Source organism: Poecilia latipinna, unplaced genomic scaffold (assembly GCF_001443285.1).
Source record: "Poecilia latipinna isolate Pla-1442-1.1 unplaced genomic scaffold, P_latipinna-1.0 Scaffold600, whole genome shotgun sequence".
NCBI lineage: Eukaryota > Metazoa > Chordata > Actinopteri > Cyprinodontiformes > Poeciliidae > Poecilia > Poecilia latipinna.
Genome location: NW_015113216.1, coordinates 470,933 through 491,583, shown reverse-complemented (window position 1 = coordinate 491,583; position 20,651 = coordinate 470,933). Strand labels below are relative to the sequence as shown.

General features: G+C 38.3%; 1 protein-coding gene across 2 annotated transcripts in view; it reads left to right on the top strand.

Moving 5' to 3' along the window:
- The first annotated feature begins 431 nt into the window (after window positions 1–431).
- Window positions 432–20,651, top strand: part of LOC106953752 (drebrin-like protein A) — a 37,678-nt gene continuing 17,458 nt past the window's right edge. For both annotated transcript variants that reach the window (XM_015042738.1, XM_015042737.1), the window contains exons 1-4: window positions 432–807; window positions 18,746–18,801; window positions 18,958–19,070; window positions 20,201–20,275. In XM_015042738.1, the coding sequence (XP_014898224.1) occupies window positions 716–807; window positions 18,746–18,801; window positions 18,958–19,070; window positions 20,201–20,275 (336 nt within the window). In that variant the 5' untranslated portion in view covers window positions 432–715. The remainder of the gene's footprint in view (window positions 808–18,745; window positions 18,802–18,957; window positions 19,071–20,200; window positions 20,276–20,651) is intronic.

Below are 20,651 nucleotides of genomic sequence, written 5' to 3'. Positions count from 1 at the left end.
TTATTTATTAAATCTGTATAAGATATAATATTGCATGTAATATTCTAGTTTTAAATATCTGTAAACCATAAACAGTCGGTATTAACAGTGATAAATTATTTAGTGTCTGAGTGCAATGAGTATTACACTGGTTTCAGCTTTGGAACTGAATTACTAAAATAATAATAATAATAATAATAATAATAATAATAATAATAATAATAATAATAATAATAATAATAACATTTCCGAGATATTCAAATTTTCTGCTGCATAACAGCCGATGTGCAATAGATAGGCTTTTACACACTTCATGAACGGCTAATGTTGCCATTTGACTTGCAGTGGAGCACCTTTCCTCCCAACGACCCAGCGAGTGAAGTCATTATGCTTTCCACTCTCTCAACAGGAGGTGGGGCTTTGGGCGAAAACTTATTCCACCCAGCCTCACAAAGACCAGCGTGCAGTCACAGCCTCTCCTCCAAGCTGTGAGTGCGCACACATCGCCCGCTCTGGTTTGGAACTACATCGCCTTGAATCTGCAACACTTTTTCTGAGCGTCTTTTCGTGGCCGATCGTTAACTACTGTGTGGCCGATTCCATAAGATTGCCCCCTTCTCTCTCTCCCCCCCCTTCAAAAAAAAAAAAAAAGCCCCCCCACCAGGACCCGTGAACACTTGAAGCTGTGCGGGAGTGGTCCGGGAACTTTTTTTTTTTGTTTTGTTTTGTTGCCATAATGAGCAGGCAAACGGTCAACCTTGACACCTACAGCCTGTCGCTGCTCACGGCCAAAGAGGACATTCTCAACCCCCGCTCCTCCACCAACTGGTAAAACTTTTTATTAACGCGTTTAGTCTAAAAGTGATACTTTCATGCTTTTGTTGGAACTTCCTTGCTCTTCACGTTGTTTCATAGTGTCACAGTTGTGCACAACTAGAGTGCGCACACAGTTGCGTAAGGGGAGGTTTGATTTGAATTAATCCAGTCAGAGATGTAGAAGTGGCCAACTTAGGAAGCTGCACGCAACTTCTGCTATATTTACCAGCTCAGCGGTAGCAGATGTGTGCAACTGTGGTTTATCGCGATGGGGTGATGCACTGACGCTGGGGAGAGCAGCACCTGGCCTGCAGCCTGCTGCTGGCCTCACCCTGGCCCTGCGATCCGGGACTGCTGCCTCTCTGATGGGAGCTCTCCTGGGATCGTGTTTCTTCTGCTGGTGTGCTGATCTCTGACAGGGCTCGTTTTTCAGAGAGAGAGAGAGACTGTTTAATTTTGACGGATAACACTGCATTCATAAGAAACACTTGACGCTGTACACATATTAGATGTCTGCAATAAATGGTGTCTGTTGAGTTCAAAAATATTTGTAGAATTGTAGTGTTTTCCTTTTTTCTTTTTCTTTTTTTTTTTTTTTTGCTGGCATATTAAAGCATGTCATGTCGTAACTTGACTACCTGACTCTTTGCTTTAGCTTTTCTCTCTGTCTCTTTGTCCCAAAGATTGGTCAGTCTGTCACTGTGGCAATGGATCCATCTTTTCAAACAAAAGCTGCCTATTTTTCTTTGCATTTCCTTCTTGTTTACACTTCAATTATTAGGGGCGGGGTTCTCTTTAGGCACAAACGTGTCACCTCTACTCAGCGAGAAAGTTAAAACATATTTCTCATTAGGTATACTTTGGTAGTACTGGGTAAGATCTCCTTTGGGCTTCAACACTGCCCAAATTGCTTTTATTTTGTGTTGAACAACAAATGGAAAATACAGACCAAAATCTGACGTATTGACAAAAGACTTCAAAAAGACTTTTCATCCACGGTGTGACTCTCTTGTGATTGGGTTGAGCGCTTGAAACTTTGAGACAGTTGGAGTACAGTGAAGTCATTGCCACCTTCAAGAACCCAGTTTGAGGTGATTTGGACTTTGGAAATTGGTGCATTATGCATTATCCTTCCAGTGTTATCCATTTGAAGATGGGTTCACTGTGGTCATACGGGAATGGACATCTGGTAGTCTGTGGCATTTAAGCGATGCACAACGAAGATGCCTCTGTGCCGAGTGTCTCTATGGTTCCTTCGTAGCAAACAGAAGGGGCAGCTGGCATGGTCTTCAGCTGCAGATGGTTGTCTGATTCATGGTACGATTTGTTGTTTGTTCAGCATACCTTGGTTGCAATGAGTAGTTATTCAAGCTACTTTTGCCTTGACATATTCTCAATCTAACCTGCCTATTCTCCTCTAGACTCACATCAGTGAGGCATTTTCTTACACACACCTACTGCTCACTGGATATTTTGCTTTTCAGAACTTTCCTTGTTAACCTGCAAGATGGTCTTTTCTTTCTGACTTTGCTATTGAGTTTGCTTTATTAAGCATTCACTGAGCAGGTCTTGATTGGAAATAGCAAGAACTTTACACTGGTTAATTATCATTTTCTTAAAGCCTTGGTGTCTGAAAATAGGAAAAAAAAGAGAAAAAAAAAACAGAGAGAATCACTTAACAAGCTGAGTAAGTGAAGTGGGAAAGGAATTTGGCAATGTTTAAGCTCCACCCAGTCTTTCAGTGCGATTTGGAAGGATTTAAGGATTGAGGAGTTGTCCATCCAAGCTAATATGTATGTTTTTAATGTAGACATGAACATGTGCGTCTCAAGGCACTGGAGAGTTTGTTTAGAATGGGGTGAGAGGCTTGGTTCACTGAAGGATCCCGCCCCCCACTGTGTGACCTTGGGGTCCGTGTGTGCATTATCTAATGACCTTGTCTTCTGAATGGGAAGCAGGGCTTTTGTCAGCAAGGCTACCAAAAAAAAGAGAGGAGCGTTTTCAATGCGTCCTTCATTCGGACCTCCGTGCTCTGTGTAGGGCTTTGAAAGCCTCCGCCTATTCTCTTTGAACACCAAGAAGTTTGTTCCTTCTGGGCTGGAAACGTGCACTGTGTGCATGTGTTATGTGTTTGTTCATGTAATAAGAGAACTGAAGAAAAATAAACTGAAAAACGTCAGGTTTCATGTGATTGTGTAACCCTCTGTTCAGGAAACCACCACAGTTGCCTGGAAAAGAAATTCAGATTTTGATTTTACATCAAGGGTGAATTTAAATGCAACAATGAAAGCATACATTTCCTGGAGAGGCCCAAAATCAAGACCTGCAGCTGCTGAGCTAAACATGTAATAGCAAAGGAGTGCATGCTCACACATTACAGTTTAGTTTGAGTCATGCTAAGCTTCTCAGATGGGAGATCAATGCTTCTGAATGGCTAATTAGGGTAACACTTTATTTGAAGGGGGTGAATAAGACTGTCATGACACTTTCATTAACATGACATAACACCTGTCATGAACCTGTCTTTGTTATGACAACTTGACATTAACCAAGAAATCATTACTGATATAAATTTGTTATAAAAGTATTACTGATTGCACTTTAAAAATTAGGTAACTTCATGTTATTAAAGGTAAAGTTTAAACAGTAATGATTTCTTAGTTAATGTCAAGTTGTCATAACAAAGACATTTTGAATAATGTCAACTTTGTATTAAAAGTGTCATAATTTACCGAATGACGCTTTATGACAACAGTCATAAATATTCATGAAGGCTTATTCATGTTCATGACAGGTGTTATGTCATGTTTATGACAGTGTCATGACAGTCTTATTCACCCCCTTCAAATAAAGTGTTACCCTAATTAGCATACTGAGATCTTGTGGACTGTGGCTTCAAATGCATCTTTTCTGCAGGGCATTGAAACTGTGTGTGAAGCTTTTGGAAAGACCCATAATTTTATTTTTATGTCAATATTTTTTTAAACATGCATTCACAATCCACTCTTTGGGTCATCTGTTTTCATAAGCTGTTTATTTTTGATGTTTAAGTAGGTTGTATTATGTACTATGCTGTACTTGGTTGAGTCTCAAGTCCAAAACATTGTGAGAATTTTGACTTGGAAAGTTAGACATTGTCAAGAATAATATCTAATATGACTGTGTGTATAAAAAGTTTATTTGCACCTCAGATAGTCTGTGTCACACTGAATCAGCGGCACTAAAGGTTTTGTGTAATCCCTAAAAATGAACATATTTCTTTAGTGTCTTTTAATGGAAACAGATTGTTATTGGCCTGTGATGCCAATACAAGTTAGCTTGGCTGCTGACCTTATAAATGCACATCCTGCTGGAAGGTGCACAGTTTGAATGTGATGTTTTACCCAATCAGAGATCTGGCTTCAGGTCTGAAAGCGGCTATAAGTCTGATTGTCAATCAGTCAGGATTAAAAGGAAACAAACTATTTCAGACATTATGTCTAACTTAAAAGAGACGACTTGGCAAAAGATCAATTTGTAGTTGTGTCTCTAGGCACTTTGCTAGAGGCAGCCTTTTAAGGAAACAAACAGTACCCTGTAAAATAAGCATAACATAAAAAAAAATATGTGGTTTTAAAACCTCAACAGCAAATTAGCAAAATATGTCCGTAAGAAGCAGAAATATATAAATCTAGGACCTGACACATACCTGGCAAGTGTCATCTTATTTTCAAGACAAAATGTCTGTCCAAGCATCCTTGCTTGATATATTGTCTTTGATTTATCTAAAAAAAGAGGGTTTTCTAACCAATTAGGCATAGCACCTGTAGGTGCAAATTAAAATGTAACCATCTCGCCTGTGTGTAGGTTGTATTTGGCGATCATTTTATGCAAATGATTCTGAAAATAGTCAAGTACAATGACTGAAATAAGTATTTTTCAGAAAACAACCTCTCTCTGAAATGTAAGGTTGATTTTTCAATCTGAAACAAAAAAACAACAACAAACTAGGTGTTTGGCCCTTTTGTCCATTTCTTTAGCTCTTGTCGGTGGGAAAATATTTCCAATTTACCCAGAGCAATGAAACAAAATTTATTGAGGTGGTTTTACTGGAAATGACATTGACACTTAATAATTGCTTAATGTTTACCAATGATCAGAAAGGATCTAACACTTCACAGGGAAAGTCTTTCAATGTGAACATTTTTGGGGGTTGAAATCTTGTGCAATCTGTCATCACATAGTAATAGATAGTTGCATTCACTCCCATTCTACCTCAAGCAACTCTGGCAACTTTTAAGACCTTAACTTTGCTTCAGTAAGTGTACAGATCATAAAAATCGCCTTCATATATTGAAACACAACACACCATCCAAATTTTAGATACAAATCTACATTAAAGAACTATTTGAGCATTAGGGCTACCTTAATGTGTTAGATGACTAACACATTTTAATTTGTGACATTATTTTCTCCTCCAGCACCATGAACACAAGTAAATTACCAGTTTAAATAAGTGTTAGCTCCTCCATTTCAGCACAGGCCTGGGGTGTGTGTGCTGCTGCTACTTGCCAGAAATTTCCACTGGCTCATGCATGATTAATTGATACCTTAAGAGTCACTAAGTTTAAGGTTACTTACTTTTAAAATACACCTGTGGGCATAAAGAGAGCATAGTAGGAAGAGATACAAAATGTGTGTGTGTGTGTGTGTGTGTGTGTGTGTGTGTGTGTGTGTGTGTGTGTGTGTGTGTCTGCTGATGCATCTGTTTATGATTATATAGTAGGAAACTATATCAAAAAGCTTCCCATAGTTTGAACTTCTTCTCCCAGGTTCTGCTTTTTTGCTCTGTTCCCTAGTTATCGACAAAGATTAACCTGTTGATAAAAGTCAAATTAACACCATCTTTTGATATACAGGCTCTTATGTAATCCCTATCTGAAGCTGTGTAAGACACTACAGATAACCTCGCTGCAGACGGGCGAGACAGCATTAGTTTTCACCATTGAGTCAAAACAAGGCCTCTGAAGTTGAGCACACGACCATGACGATGGAACCAGACTGATTGAGCTTTCACACAAATAACAGCATAGCGTAAAAGCAGCTTACTGAAAACGGGAAGTCAAGGAGTGTGCACTTTGAACCAATGCCCAGTCCCCTCTCTGATTTAGTCTCTCTCTGTGTTTGCTTCTTGCACAACACCTGGCACTGGCTACTCACGTGACATTGATCACTACTGATTTCCAAAGAAATGCTTGTGTTTTTGCTCTTGTTTATTTTTTCATTTTTTAATTTCATTTACAGTGGAGCAATCGCAAAACCATTTTAATATATCTTGTTTGCATTCGGTCATACTCGTTCCCGGTTTAGGCTTGTAAAACTGGAATTCTAAGTAATCAGGCCACATATCTCCAGTTTGAAAGACTGAAAGATATTGTACCATACCATGTGGGTTGTAACCTTTAACCAACCCGCTGCTGCCTGTGGGTGGCCTCTTTCACAATGATGATAGCTTTGCTATACTGGCTATTATACTGTGTTTCTCAACTTAGCAAAAACTTGGAGTCAGATTTCATAACGTATCACTTAACAACTGCTTTCTACCTTCCTAAATATTGTTTAGATTAATTTAGGCACTCACAATGAAGCTGCAGAGTAATGGCAGCCTTTAGACCTGATGAGACACGACTCCACATGGTAATACTGACTTAGTGCTGTGTGTGTGTACGTGTCTACTGTTTATGTTTGGGCACCCAGTTGGGTTGAAGACCACTAACTGACAAAAGTGGGACTGCCACGCAGAGCCTTTTAAAGGGTGCAATTAAAGTTTCATGACTTTATGGCACTCCCGTGCTGTTATTTGTCTTGGTGTCAAATGTCTTTTGGGAGCAAAATGACGATTTGCTCACTTAACAATTGAAACTTTGAGACTGTATCCAGCAGATATAATATAGCAGATATAATATTTGTGTTTTTACTCTCATTAAAAGTTTTTTTTTCTCCCAAATTTATGGAGCCTAGACCTGGTTTGTGGGCTCATGGTATAAGAATGTTTAAAAAATTTACTGAGCGAAAACATCAAAGTAACTTGTAATATTGTTTCGTTGACATATATTATTTTGAAGAGATGCGAGAGACAGTGCCAGATTTAGCTGAGGTGTCTCTCTGGTTGTATGTAACATGCATGGACATCCGGAGGAAGGCTATTAAACTTTTCTCACAAAAAATGCTGTTGTGGAAATTAAAATAAATGAACGTCATTCTTAACTTGACAAGGCCATTTTGAAGCTACAACTGGCAAGCTGGAGATGTCGTATCTGTAAAGCCGATGATTGGAGGCTAGCTTGTCAAGCACTTGTTTTACTTTTTAGAACTTTTTTAGGTGAACAATCAAAATGTGTAGTATTCTTTTGCAGGGGTGTCTCACTTCAACTTCAACATGTTTCCTGCATGTTTTAAATGTGTTCCTATTCCAACATGGTTGATTGAAATGGGCATGATTAGTTCATCAGGTATGAAGAACCAATGGCATACTGAATTCTCAAAATCACTCAACCCTAAAGGCATTCTGTTTATTACAGTACCAAAAGGAAATGTCTCATTTGTAGGCCAACAGTGGTAGACACAACAAAATGTGTTATTGCTTCACTTAGAAAAGGATATGCGGGAAGACTCTTTGTTTGTGGAGCTTGTATTTATTTATTTTTCCTAATGCGCAAAAATTCCAGTTTGGTACGCAGTAAATGGTAGAACCAAGTAATATCCGTACTCCAGTTAAAACAGGTCTGTCTTAAAATAAATGCATTAAATCAATGTTAATCACAAGAGGAAGATATTCAGCATTATCATCAGTAGAGAGAGCGTCAGAAGAAGCTTTGGATAAAAAACGGAGAACAGTTTGCCCTGCCTTATATGAAGCTGGCATCATTTGGTGTCTAGAATGCCGATTAGATGGATTTTCTTGTACCAATTCAAAGAAAGGCTCCAGTCAAATTGAGGAATGTGACATTTCCCCAATATCAGGCTTATGAAATTAGTTTAATAAGGTTCTGATTTGTGGAGGTTTTCTTTAAAAAACAGTAAAAGTAAACAAAAAGTATTTGTGTGAAATGAACCAAAGGACCCATATTCCTACATTTTTGAAACAAAAATTACACTAACATTTTTTTTCCCCCAAGTTGTTGCTATCTAACACAGAAACTTCAGAAATGATCTGTTCATTGTAATTCATCAACGCCAGGCTGTAGCTCAGAGTGGTTTTAACTTATAATCCTTTGAAAAGTTTCTGTAAGAGTTCCTGTGTACAAAAAAAAAAAAAAAAAACTCTGGACATTAAGTACATTAAAACTGATTTTCTAATCATGCAGATTTGTCGTGCGTGAATCTTTAGAGTAACAGAGGAACCAGTTCTTTTAGCCAAGATATTGGTTCTATTTCACTGAAAAGTCTGAACTCTGAGCTGTAAATGACGCCACATCCGTGTCGGTCACCATCTATCCTGAGGTCAGCAAATAGGAACTTAGAAATTCTTCACTTATGAACTTAGGTAGCCTGTAGGTTTTGCACGTCCACACACGACAGCGTCATGAGTCCTGCTTTGATACGACTGGAATGTGATTCTTCCTTAACAAGGATTGACAGTGTTAATCTTTTTTAAGTGAAAATGCCTGGAAGGTTGCTGACTAAATGCAAATCTCAGTTAAAAAAAACCCCCACATATTTTTGTTTCTTTTGTCAGTTTTTACCTTCATCTATAACTTGTAATCAATTTGAATTTGACCCAAATCAGTGACGGGAACTGTTTGTTGCTTAGTTGGTGGAGTAACAAGGATATAGTTCAACTGCAGTACAATAGAAAGGCTTGAAAATAAAGAGAATGTTGTGCAAGTAACCATGTGCATGCTGAAACATTTTGTCATACTGTCAGGCTGTGCCAAGTATAACACAGCTATCATTCAGTGTTATTTTGCTTGTAATTGCACAATTATGAAATCACCACACACACAACCAACAGACAGAGCACACACCATAAAAAGGACATACACACTGCCTCATTCTTATTGCTGTTCTGACAACAGTAATCTGCGTCGCCATGGTTATTGCGCTGCTCCCCGGCTGTAGCTGTGGACTCTTATGGGTTAATTCGCACTTTGCAGGAAAGTTGCATTGAATGTGTTGTCTAGCCTGAGAACTTTAGCTGCCTTTCTCCTGTCGTGTTTATTCGCCTGGCTGTTGGGATTGATCAGTGGGTGCTGGTTGAGAGCTGAAGGGGTCCTGTTGTCCTGACGACCCCAATGGGAAAGCTGGGTTGTTTGCCAGGAGAAAAGCGAATGAATTGAGGGAGACGAGTGGAAAGGGACATGAAAGGCTGAGGCTGGGCAAAAGGGGACATTTCTTTGAGAAGACAGAGGAATAACTTGTCAAGAAGTGGCAAGAAAGAAAAAGAATTGTAGTCGAATGGAGAGGTTGCAAAGACGAGAAAATGAGACACATTAAGGAAGCGATTGGAGATAAGATGTCTTTCTGCTTTTTACTGGGCCCATAATAACTATGATAAGGTGCAAGGGGGCAGGGGGGGTATTCTTGTGTTTATACAAGTCAGCATGAACAGGAAATGCCACATAGATCCCAGCAGACCATGATTTTAGGGGAATTATCTTTTTTTTTTTCTCTTCTTTCTTCCCATTGCCTGTAATGTGTACAACAGCAAATTCAGACACTCAATTTACCAACAATTTACTACACGGAGTTACCTAACATCTACTCTGTGCTATTTTAATAAAATCATCTGCTCTTGTTTATGACATATTCCTCTGCCCTCTTTTGATTCCTCCAATATACGGTGATTGTTTCCCATTGAGATTCTATTGTCAGAGGTGCTCCTCCATTCATACCTGTCTACATCCCCTGGCACTTTTCATCCTTTTTTCTCAGTGGGAACTCTTGAATGGGTTTCCTTCTCTTCACTTGTTTTATCATATAACTTTTTAAAGTCAGGCCCTAATGGCAGTAAACCTCTTCCACGATTTTAAGTAGAAATTTCTTATATTTTTAACTGTATTTTATCAACAGGTGATCAGCTGATAAAAAAAAAAAAAAAACTTCAATTAAACTCTGACTTGTGCATCTCTATGTCTTTTTGTGGAAGCCCCTATGGTTTAAAACATTTTGGCCACTTTGCATGCAAGATGAGATTAAAAAAAAAGGGTAGAAGGATACAGGTTTGCCAGTTAATATTAAACTTGTTTGGCTAATCTTTTATAATTTCTCATAATTCAATGTTTTCCATGTGTGTTCAAGGCTGTGTCTTAGATATACAAGACATACACACCTACTCTACAATAACACACCCTTATCTTTTGTGAAGGTTGTAATTATATCAGAGATACAGGAATGCTAATGCTCGGTGTGCAGTCGAAACGTGAGCTGCTCTGTGTGCACTGTGACCGCTCCATGTTATCTGTGGATTGTTTCAAGGCCGTAACATGAAGCTGTCGGAACCACCGTTTGTCTACACTTTGGCTCCTCATCTGATAGCGCAGTGCTTGCTTCTGGGTCGTTAATCTTGATGTCGATGGCGTGTTTTGTCTGCGTTTCTTCCGAAATTGTTGTGTGGATCGACATCCGCAAAGCAGTAGCTTACTTTTTGTCTCTCTTGCCCCTCTCGGACCCCCGCCCACCCTGCCATTTGTTTCCATCTGCCTCAGCAAAGGGAGGGCTGTTTTCTCTCACTGGTCCTTGGCAGTGATTTAATTACTTATTTGTTTACTTTGTCATATTCCAAACTTCTCTGGCTCCGTGTTCTGCTGAGAACAGAGATTTTCCTCCCTCCCCTCATCCTTCGGCATTCCAACCAGTCCGTTCTGGCCTTTAGCTCCTCACCCCCACTGCCTGATATTGTATGCAATCTATTGTTTACATTTTAACCAAGTTTTCCTTCAATTAACTGACTGTCACTTTTTTGTTCTTTCATCCCCCCACCACCCCCCATCATGTCTGTCATATTGCTGTCTATTTACTATTCTCTCGGGGCCAAATAGTTTCAGTGGTCTGTAATGGTCTCCAGAGGGAGTCTGATTTGTCCTCCACCCTGTCAACTATTATACAGATCACTCAGTGTTTCTCACTGGGTGGATCTGAGCAAATGGTCAGATCCATTTGCTCAGATGGATCTGACCATCTGAGCAAACATAAAGTATACTGGGAGATGATTTTTATCTGCGAAAATGTTACTTCACCTGAAAATCTCTTCAGAAACTCTTAAGTGTGCTGATATGCTGTTTCTTTTGTTCTTTGAACAATATTATATATGATATATTTATGTATTTGAAGTCGTTGTAGCTTTGTAAATGTTCCAATAACGTCTTTGCTGCTCTCACTGTTCTGAGTTTAGAAGCCTAACCTTTTTAGTAGATAAAAAATACAAATATATTTTTGCTTAAAAATTACCGGTATGTAATATAGAAATGCACTTCAGAAGTGAGAACAGTGCCTCAGTTCATAAGCTATTCATATTTATTCAGGCTTCTCTTTATAGATAGAAATGAAGAAGTTTGTTGCTGTTGCCATGTTAGCAAGACCCGTGTGACAAGATGAGTCACAAATTAAAGATTACTTATTTGTATCACAATTTCTTTGTGAAACTACTTGTGCACGGTCGATTTAAATGTCTGCTTTCAAAAATGAAAATGAGACGAACATACATCTTTTGATAGAGCAATATTTGACAATCATAATGTTTGGATTTATTGGACATTTACTTATTTTTGACTTGAAGACACTCTTTACTACATCATTGAACTTTACAAAACCCATTTTAGAGCCTTGCCATCGTGTTTTGTAGAGCCAATTTGTAAAAGGGAATGCACTGGTTCATGTGCAGTGCTTGGTGGATTGCATCATAGGATGTTCTTATTATTTTGTTGACCCAACAAATCTTTTCCTTAAGCTGTTTTCCAAGGATTGTCTTCTCTAGAAAGTACAGCAGCAGGATATTATTCTTAGATTAATGGACCACATCAGTGCTTAAAGGCATCTTACTTGTGTTTTCTTTTTTTCCATTATATCTCCTAAAATATGCCAAAGACTCACAAGCAGAATTAAAACCAACTTGGTTGCAGTTCCTCTTGCCCTCTGTACCACAATCATTGGTATTTTAACCACCAGTGCATTTCAATCTAATGCCTGTGATGGGTATTGATAACAGTGAAAGCTACATTTGAACCAATGAAGCTCCAGTGGCAGTACTTTGAAGGAACCCTGACTGAACTCTTCATATAACTCTTCATATCATGTCTTACTGATATAATGAGCCCTGAGAAGTTTTTACATAAACATAATTTTGACATCTAAGTTTCACCACTTAAAACGAGACCAAAACAAAAAAAAAAAAGAAACTGCCCACTTTCAGCAGTTTGAAGTGCTGCATAGGACAACATTAAAACCTAGTTTTAAAAGTAACTAGTGCATGCTTTTGCCCTGTGTCAATGCTTTATAGAAACATATCTTATTGCAATTTAAGCCAAATGTTGTTGACACTGAAATTGTTGCCCGTTCTTCATTGTAAATTAGCCGAAAGCTCAGGAAAATCAGATCGTATGCGTCTGTGAATAGCAATATTCATTCTTCGCTACCGATCCTCAAGTGGATTGAAGTCTATTCCACTAACCAACCAAAAAATGGCGGGTTGGTTCATTGTAAGAGAGTCACTCTTGTGATGCATCTCGGGTGACCAAGCCCCAGCCAATCGGAGACCGACAATCTTCTGATGCTTTCAGTCTGACTCCACATGCGATTAGGTTCTAAGGAGGCTGGTACCATGACACTGTTAGCAGTTCCATGGTACCATTAGATGCCTCTCTGCTCCATCACACCTGAATCAAATTAATATTTCATTTCCAGGCCTCTGCAGAGCTGAAGACATTTAGCCATCTGGTTTAGGTTTGTTGAAAAGGGATGCAACTAAGTGATGCAGAATAACTAAATTTGAGTACCTCTGCACTTGAGCCACATTCACCAAATAACTTTCACAGACACAGTCGCAGACACGCTCATTCAATAATAAGTAGATCAACAGGCGATGTGGGGTTAAGTGTGTTGCCCAGGGACACATCGACATGCAGGAGGAACCTTGGATCAAATCCAAAACTTTACTTTTGTAAGACCAATATTCTTCCCACTGAGTCACAGCAGCCACCAATGAGTCTATAGAGATGGGTCCGCTTTCCGTACCACCGTAGTTAGAAAAGGGAAGAAGGACAAAAAGAAAAAAAGAAAACAGGTAGTATAAATATTACCTGTGATGCTTCACTCCACAGAATACTGTATAAATACGTATGTACACTCTTTCTCTTTTTCCACTCTCCTTCTCTTTGTAATATCCACCAAGTCATTTACTTTATTACTTCCTTCTTAGTCAACCCCTCCTGATAAGTCTCCATATGTCTCTGACTGTTGTAGGAATGTGTGAAGCTCTGGGGCCGCTCTATAGAGACTGTATGAGTAACAAGCTCAGTGGCAAGAAAAAAAAAAATTAGGAAAAGAGGAAAAATGACTTTTTAAGCAGTCAGCTCTTGCTAGACTTATTTTGCCCATGTTTGGACAGAGGAAATGAGTGAGTTGTGCTACAGGGACGTCTCCGGGCTCCCCAACGCAACATAGACGGAGAGGTAGACTAAGAGACGAGTTAAAAATAGAAACAGGAGACAGGTCAGCTTTGAGCAGAAAATGAGGATTTGGGGAGCTGAAAGGGGGTAAAGGGAACAAAAATGCATTCATCCCTATTGCATGCAAGAATGAAATTAATAGATAATCTTTGGGCTAAAGAGAGAGTTTTATGAACAAAATAGAAAACTTTCTTGGAGGAAAAGGTGACTAGCTGTATTCCTTGAAAGTCTACAGAACTGAGATGATTCAGAGAAGGAGAAAAATAATAACATTTTGGTAAAGATCAGTCTGATATCTAAATATGGAATTCAAGTTGGGGGGGGGGGGTTAAAAAAAAAAAAAACACAATTTTGTCTCTGGTCCAAGGATTTATCCTTATCTGTTATTAAAGTGGTAGGATGAAAAAAAAAAAATCTTCTGAAATTACATAACAAGAGAAGCATGCCCTGTGTTTTACCACACTCAAAGTGGATGCAGCCTTGGTGTAGGGGAATGTTTGCATTGTTGACGACAAGGTCTGCTTCTGCTAATCTTGAAATGATAGATCATAACATGTTTGTGGGGGGGAGGAGGGGGGGGGGAGCATGAAGGGTCTGAAAACCCCAAACAAACCACTGCCAACCGACTCAAAAATCCAGCAGATTTCCCTTTGTGTGGGAGCATGTCTGTGTTTGTAAACTGCTGGATGCCTTTTAGTGCTTTTTTTTTTTTTTCATGGCTGTGTCGAGTTTCTAACCGTGGTAATAATGTCGAGATCTTATCTGTAGAACACACTATTTTGAAAACTTTATGTTTTAGATTATTATATTGCTTTGCCTCCACCCCCCCCATCCTCCTCTTTTCACATCCCTTAATGGTGGCCTCTTTCTCTACTTTTCAAATCTCTCCTCTTCTCCTCCCTCTGAAGTCATAGCTGGCTGCATTTGGAGGTGGGCTGGAGTAGAGAGAGAAAGAGAGTCTGTTTTTCCCATCTGTTGCTCGCTCCATGTGTGTGGAGGGGCCTATCTGGTCTATTAGCTTAGGAGACTTTACAATTTCTGAAGCTGCTTATGCATGGCACTGCAGTGATAAAAGTGGCACACAATGCAAACACCAGAGCTTTCTTTGGTTTATTGCACACTGTAGTTCATCTAGCAGACAATGCCATAATACAGATGTGTCAGCAGCAATGGGGCGGTCAAGAGGGTGTAACTACAAAAACATCCTGTATTTGAGTCTGATTGACATGGAGTGTCATCAGTTTGAGTTAAACCACTAAAAGACAAAATGAATCAACAACATGATGCATTTTGGTGCAGATAACAAGCATACTAACCTATCAATACATACAGAGCCTTGTCTCCAGAAGCTAACCGAAAGAGTAGAAAGCAAACCGTTCTATGAAAAGCGGGTCATACAGTCATCGACTGTATCCTAATGTAAATATAAATGATGTCATGTAAAACTAGTTATTAAGTGCAAAACCGAGTTTGGCATGTTTCTTTCTACTGTCTTCTGCACACAAGCTTACTGAGTTGTGAAGGTAATTGTCATGTTGTTTTTTTTCTTTTTTTTTTCATGTTGCATGTAGGGCCAAAAGGTAGATAGAAACTTAGGATGAATATGGTAGAGGTTTAATCATTTAATCAGAACACGTACATAACTTACTCAACAATACCAGGAAGTGGTATATTTGAGCATGACCTAGACGTAGATATGTTATTCACGTTTACCATCATAACTGAAGATTTTAGGCATTGAAAACAGTTCACATTTAAACGTTTGATAACTGTTTGTTAAAAGACTAAAACAATTCAACTGTTGCCCTTTGATGCTTTCAATGCAAAGATTATTGTATTTGCAAAATCCGGCTGGTAGAACAAAGTGTGTGTGTCCCCCCCCACACACACACACACACTCATTGTGTTGTCAAATGCATGCCTGCGCCCTGTGGGTGGAGAATTAGCTCGTGGAGCTGGACTCAGAGGGACAGTGACATTTCCTTGTAGACACTGACCTTTAGGAACACTGGAGAACCAAGGATCCATAAACCTAGGCCAGTGCCTTGGTTTCAAATGAATGGAGCAATTGTACAGTTTTAAAATAAATGTTTTTCTAATTTAATTTTTATTTGATCATTTTCTCTTCCTCCAGCTTTCTACTTTTGCCCTTCTATGGCACCTTGTAGAGAAAATTTGCTATCATATACAGCTCTGGAAAAAAAATAAAAAAATAAGAGACCACTTTGAATGATCAGTTTCTCTGATTTTACATCTTATAGGTATATTTTTGAGTGAAATGAATGCTGTTTTATTCTATGAACTATTGACAACATGTCTATGAAATTCCAAGCAAAAATTTATTATTTGCAGAAAATGAGAAATGGTCAAAATAACGAAAAAGATGCAGCGCTTTCAGAACTCAAATAATGCAAAAGAAAACAAGTTCATAATCATTTAGAAACAACAATACTGATGTTTTATCTCAGGAAGAGTTCAGAAATCAATATTTGGTGGAATAACCAGGAGGTTTTCAGTGGGGTTCTTGGTGTTTTCAGTGGTCTCTTAATTAAGGGTTAGGCTAATCCTAACCCCCCCTCTGTCATACTTTTCCTGTGTTACACTGGCACTTTAAATTAAACCCAAAGGAAACAAAGAGTTCATCAGCCTCATGAGAGAGAGAGAGAGACAGTGAGCTTTTTTAGGGACAAATTTGCAAAGTTTTTACTAAACAGACTTCAGAGAAGGTTTGCACTTTGCCGTGGTGACGTGATAGAAATCTTGTAAACATTTCCATTACAAGGACAATAAATAATAAATGAACACTGTTGTCCTGCCCACTCATGCAGTTGACCAGGATGCGACATGATGAATAGGGTGCACAATATGGTTAGTGTGTCCTCAGCGCACTAACATCACTAACCTGTTGTGTGCTTTGTTCAATGGAAAGAGAGAACAAAGGCAGGTTTGTTGTGAAAAAGACATAACCGAGTGATTTATAGATGGAGATAATGGGCGTGCTAACAACTTGTACGCTAGACTTCTGCTGTTTTGTCCAGTTTGTCAGTAGCTAACCAACACATTTTTAAATGCTGTCTCCTCCTACTGCATACACACATCCCACATACTCACACAAGCATCTTTCACCTCTGACCTGCTGTAATGGCTGCTTATGGCCCCTCTGTACCCTGCTCCAGATGTTATTGACAAGGCGGAAGATTTACACACATTCAAATTCTTGTACTCTCATGCAAGATGAGTCACTTCGTCTCACTTTTAGACCATCCAGTCAAAGTTGTACTTGTCTTCTTCAAAGGACTCATGTAAATCAAGTTGATGTTCAAGACAAAGCTATCAATGAGTAGATAGTTGATTTAAATGCTGAACTTGTAATTTCTTTACCTCTTTTTCACTCTGTCTTCTTTATCACTCAAATCTGCCTTGGAGCATCAGCTACAAAACAAATTAATTATAGTGCTCTTAACTAAGCAATCGAGTTGTGTCTCAATGGTCTCATGAAAACACATCTTAAGTTGAGTTGCCACAGTGACAGTAGACTGACTGAAGGGTGTGGTAGGACAGGTTTTCACCTGCAAAATGCCTAAAACCTCAGAGCTCTAAGTAGCGCTGGTTGTGTTTGCTTCACACCGAGGAGCCATCCAAGTTTGAAGAAAGCTCTGTGAATGTTGGTTATTGTGTTTCAGTGTAGCTTCATGTCTTTGATATTTACTAAAAGAAAAAAAAAAAAAAAGCACAGAAATTTCTACCGTGTCAGTGTCGCATCTTTGCTGTTGAAGAAAGTTCATGTTTCCAGTTTTATATACATATATATATATATATATATATATATATATATATATATATATATATAGAGTTATTGCGTGCACCACTACAATGGATTGCTTGAACAGTCACCCTTTGAACTTTTGCACATTTTGTCAAATTACAACTGCACAAAGTTTTTTGTGTTTTACTGGGATTTTTTGTTATAGACCAATATAAGTTAGTATAGAATTGTGAATTTAAAGGAAAATATATCAATACAAATATAAATATAATATAAACTTATTTTATGCATGCGAATTTGCAAGTTATGTACCGTAATGTGTTTATTTTATAGTATTTTTTGCATCCTATGTTAAATAATTATCATGGTTAGCATTACTAAGTGTGTGATTAAACTCTATGTGTTTGCCCTGGATAATGTAAAGGTTTCCTCACTCACTCACCACTATTTTGACTCCAGCATGTTAAATGACAGAGATGGAAATTTCAAAAGAATAAAACACAGGAACTTTGAAAATGATACATTATTATTATTATTAGCTTTGCATAACCTCTTTTTAATGCAATTGCATTTAAGCCGTATGTCTCTACCAGTTTTGAACATCCAGAGGCTAAAGTTGATGTCAATTCTCATTTGCATAATAGCTGCAGCTCTTTCACTCTTGAAGAGGATCCAACTGCAGTTTTTATATCTAGCCACAGATTTTTAATTGGCTATAGATCTAAACTTTGAGCCTTTCTGACAGATAAATAGGTATCGATTTAAGTCCTTACATTGAGGCTTTGCTTGTTTATTAAGGGTTATTGTCCTGTATAAAGGGTAAGCCAGTCACAAGCAGCCAATATCATTTGTTCTTCCAATATTCCTCTCTATCTAGCACCAGCAATCTTTCCATCGGCTCTGATCAGCTTCCCTGTCTTTACTGAAGAAAAGCCTGTGCACAGCATGGTTCTAGCACCACCGTGGGGACGGGGGTTTCCAGCCTGACCATAGGAGATGAGTTGATAGAAAGACTGATGCCATGCGGGTCAAATAGCTCAATTTAAGTCTCAGGAGAACAGAGCACTATCTTCTACATATTTGCTGTGTCATGTGTATTGGTTGTGGTGAACTTTGAATAGGACTTTCCAAGTCCACCAGAATCTCTGTAGGTCCACCACGGCGTGGGATTTTGTGTAATAACCTAACCCTGTTATATAGACTTCTCCACAACATTAACCATGATATCCATGATGATGTTTTTTTGCAAACCTCATGTTTTCCCTGAAATTCACAATTATGTACAGCTTTTTGTTGCTTTACACTTTGTGGATGTAATTTGACAATATGAATAAAATGTTGTTTTTTTTGTTTTTTTGTTTTTGCGACTAACTTTTTGCTTGTGCATACTGCAATGAACAATGTTAAGCTTTAAAGTTTTAAGTCTCCTCACAAACACATAGGAAGAAGCTTTTGACTCTGGATAAATCTACTGTGGCTTTGTGGCTTTGTGTCATATTTCTTTGTAGCTAACCTTCATTTGTTCTCCTTATGCTCACAGGGCATTATTTACATATGAAGGGGTTACCAACAAGCTCAAACTGGTCGACTCAGGAGGTAGAGTGAACTGTTAATTTGTAAAGTAATTAAAAAAATAATAATTTTGTGTTGTAAAACATTTTAATGCACCACCCTGTTTCCCACAAGTGGTGTACTTTAAAAGTAAATGTGAATAATATTGCTTTTCCTTCTTTTAAACCTTTCCCTTTCCAGCGGGCGGTGTGGCAGAACTGGCAGAAAAGTTTCACATCTCTAAGCCTCAATATGGACTGTGTAAAGTGGGAGGAATGGATGGAGGAGCTCTTCGGATTGCTTTGATAAGCTGGGTGAGTTGCATCAATTGTCATAAAACATACACTAAGACGAGTGAAAGACTCACAAATGACTTGCCCAAGAATTAACTTAGACTAATTTCCTTTAGTTTAATGCATGAACTGTACACAAAAGAAAACCTACCAGGCTGCGATAAATTCTTGTAGAGAGAACATTTAGAGCTACATTGTGAAATTTACCTGCCACTCTTATAATTACCCTTTAATATTAAAACTCTGAACTTGTCGATACCGATTTAAACTGATTCCTCTTTCACAATTGTCAAAATATTTCTTTCTCGCCTTCCAGCTATGAGCTGTCATCAGCGATTAATTTGTTTAGCAAGCAAAGGTGACATCACATCAAGTGTGTGACAGAGCATGTGGAGTTTTACATATTAAAACAAAGACAAAATGATCTAAAGCGTTCATTTTAAAGAATGTTTAGCATTCTCTGTTAGCGATTAGCTGAATTAATTTGGTTAGTATTTCTTACATTGTCATTAACCTCTGTGTGTTTGCTCCCTGTAAAATGTGGAGTGTACCAAAATGTAATTGTATGTAAGTTTTTTTGGCATTGTGGTGATTATTTATCACATATAAATTAATCAAAACACTTGACAGGAGAAAAAAAAAACTCTCATATTCAACAGCTTAGGTCAGTGGATATGCAAAACCTGACTAGGAAAACCCAAAACGTGAACAGATTGGTACAAAGTGGGTGTATGAAATGTGAAAAGAGGAAATTGACTTTTGGGCCAGATCTGATTGTTTCACTTTTCCGCAACACATTAGTCTTTGCCCTTAATACATATTTATAAACCATTTCTTATTTTAACTTCTAGTGTTTTTTTATTTTTTTTATATATAGTCAGTTCATTTTCCTGGTACTTCTTACTATTTCAATTTAAATACTGGTTGTAGACATGTCCACATTTACGGTGCAAGACTAACCTTTCAAACACCAAATGAACAAAGCATAATGGATGCTAATGTACTGTATAGCTAAACACATAATGTCTTTTGACATTGTCATGAACCCTCCTGTTCCCCAGCCTGTTTCCCTCGTCTTTTTTTTTTTTTGTCTCCTAAGTGGCTTATGACATGAATGCAATTATGCGTATACATCCTGTGTTTGTTTCCAGGTCGGCCAAAATGTGGATGACTACAGGAAAAATGAGTGTGCCAGCCACATTCCAGCCATCAAACACTTCTTTAAGGTATTCAGTCTCAAGTTAAGATACTTAAAATTCACCACTGACATTCTAAACTTATTTTTGCCGTGATTTCACTTTGCAAAAACTTCCTACACCACAGACAAATATTCAAATTCTGCTTTCCCCTTGGGCTCTGCATTTCACTCTCAAAACACTATATTTATACTCAGTAGTTTACTTAGCATTGTTTTGAGAGCTTCCTGTTCTCAGTCCACTTCCTGCTCTGTTGGTGTCCTGGTGTTGTCTGTGTTCCTCCACAACCGGAAGGAGCAAGTTAGTCTGGAGCAAAAAGCTCGTGTTTTTTTTTTTTTTTTTTTTTTTGGTGGGGCCTGGGGAAATTTTTTTTCCCACCCGGTTTTAAAGGGGTGAACTCTGCTTT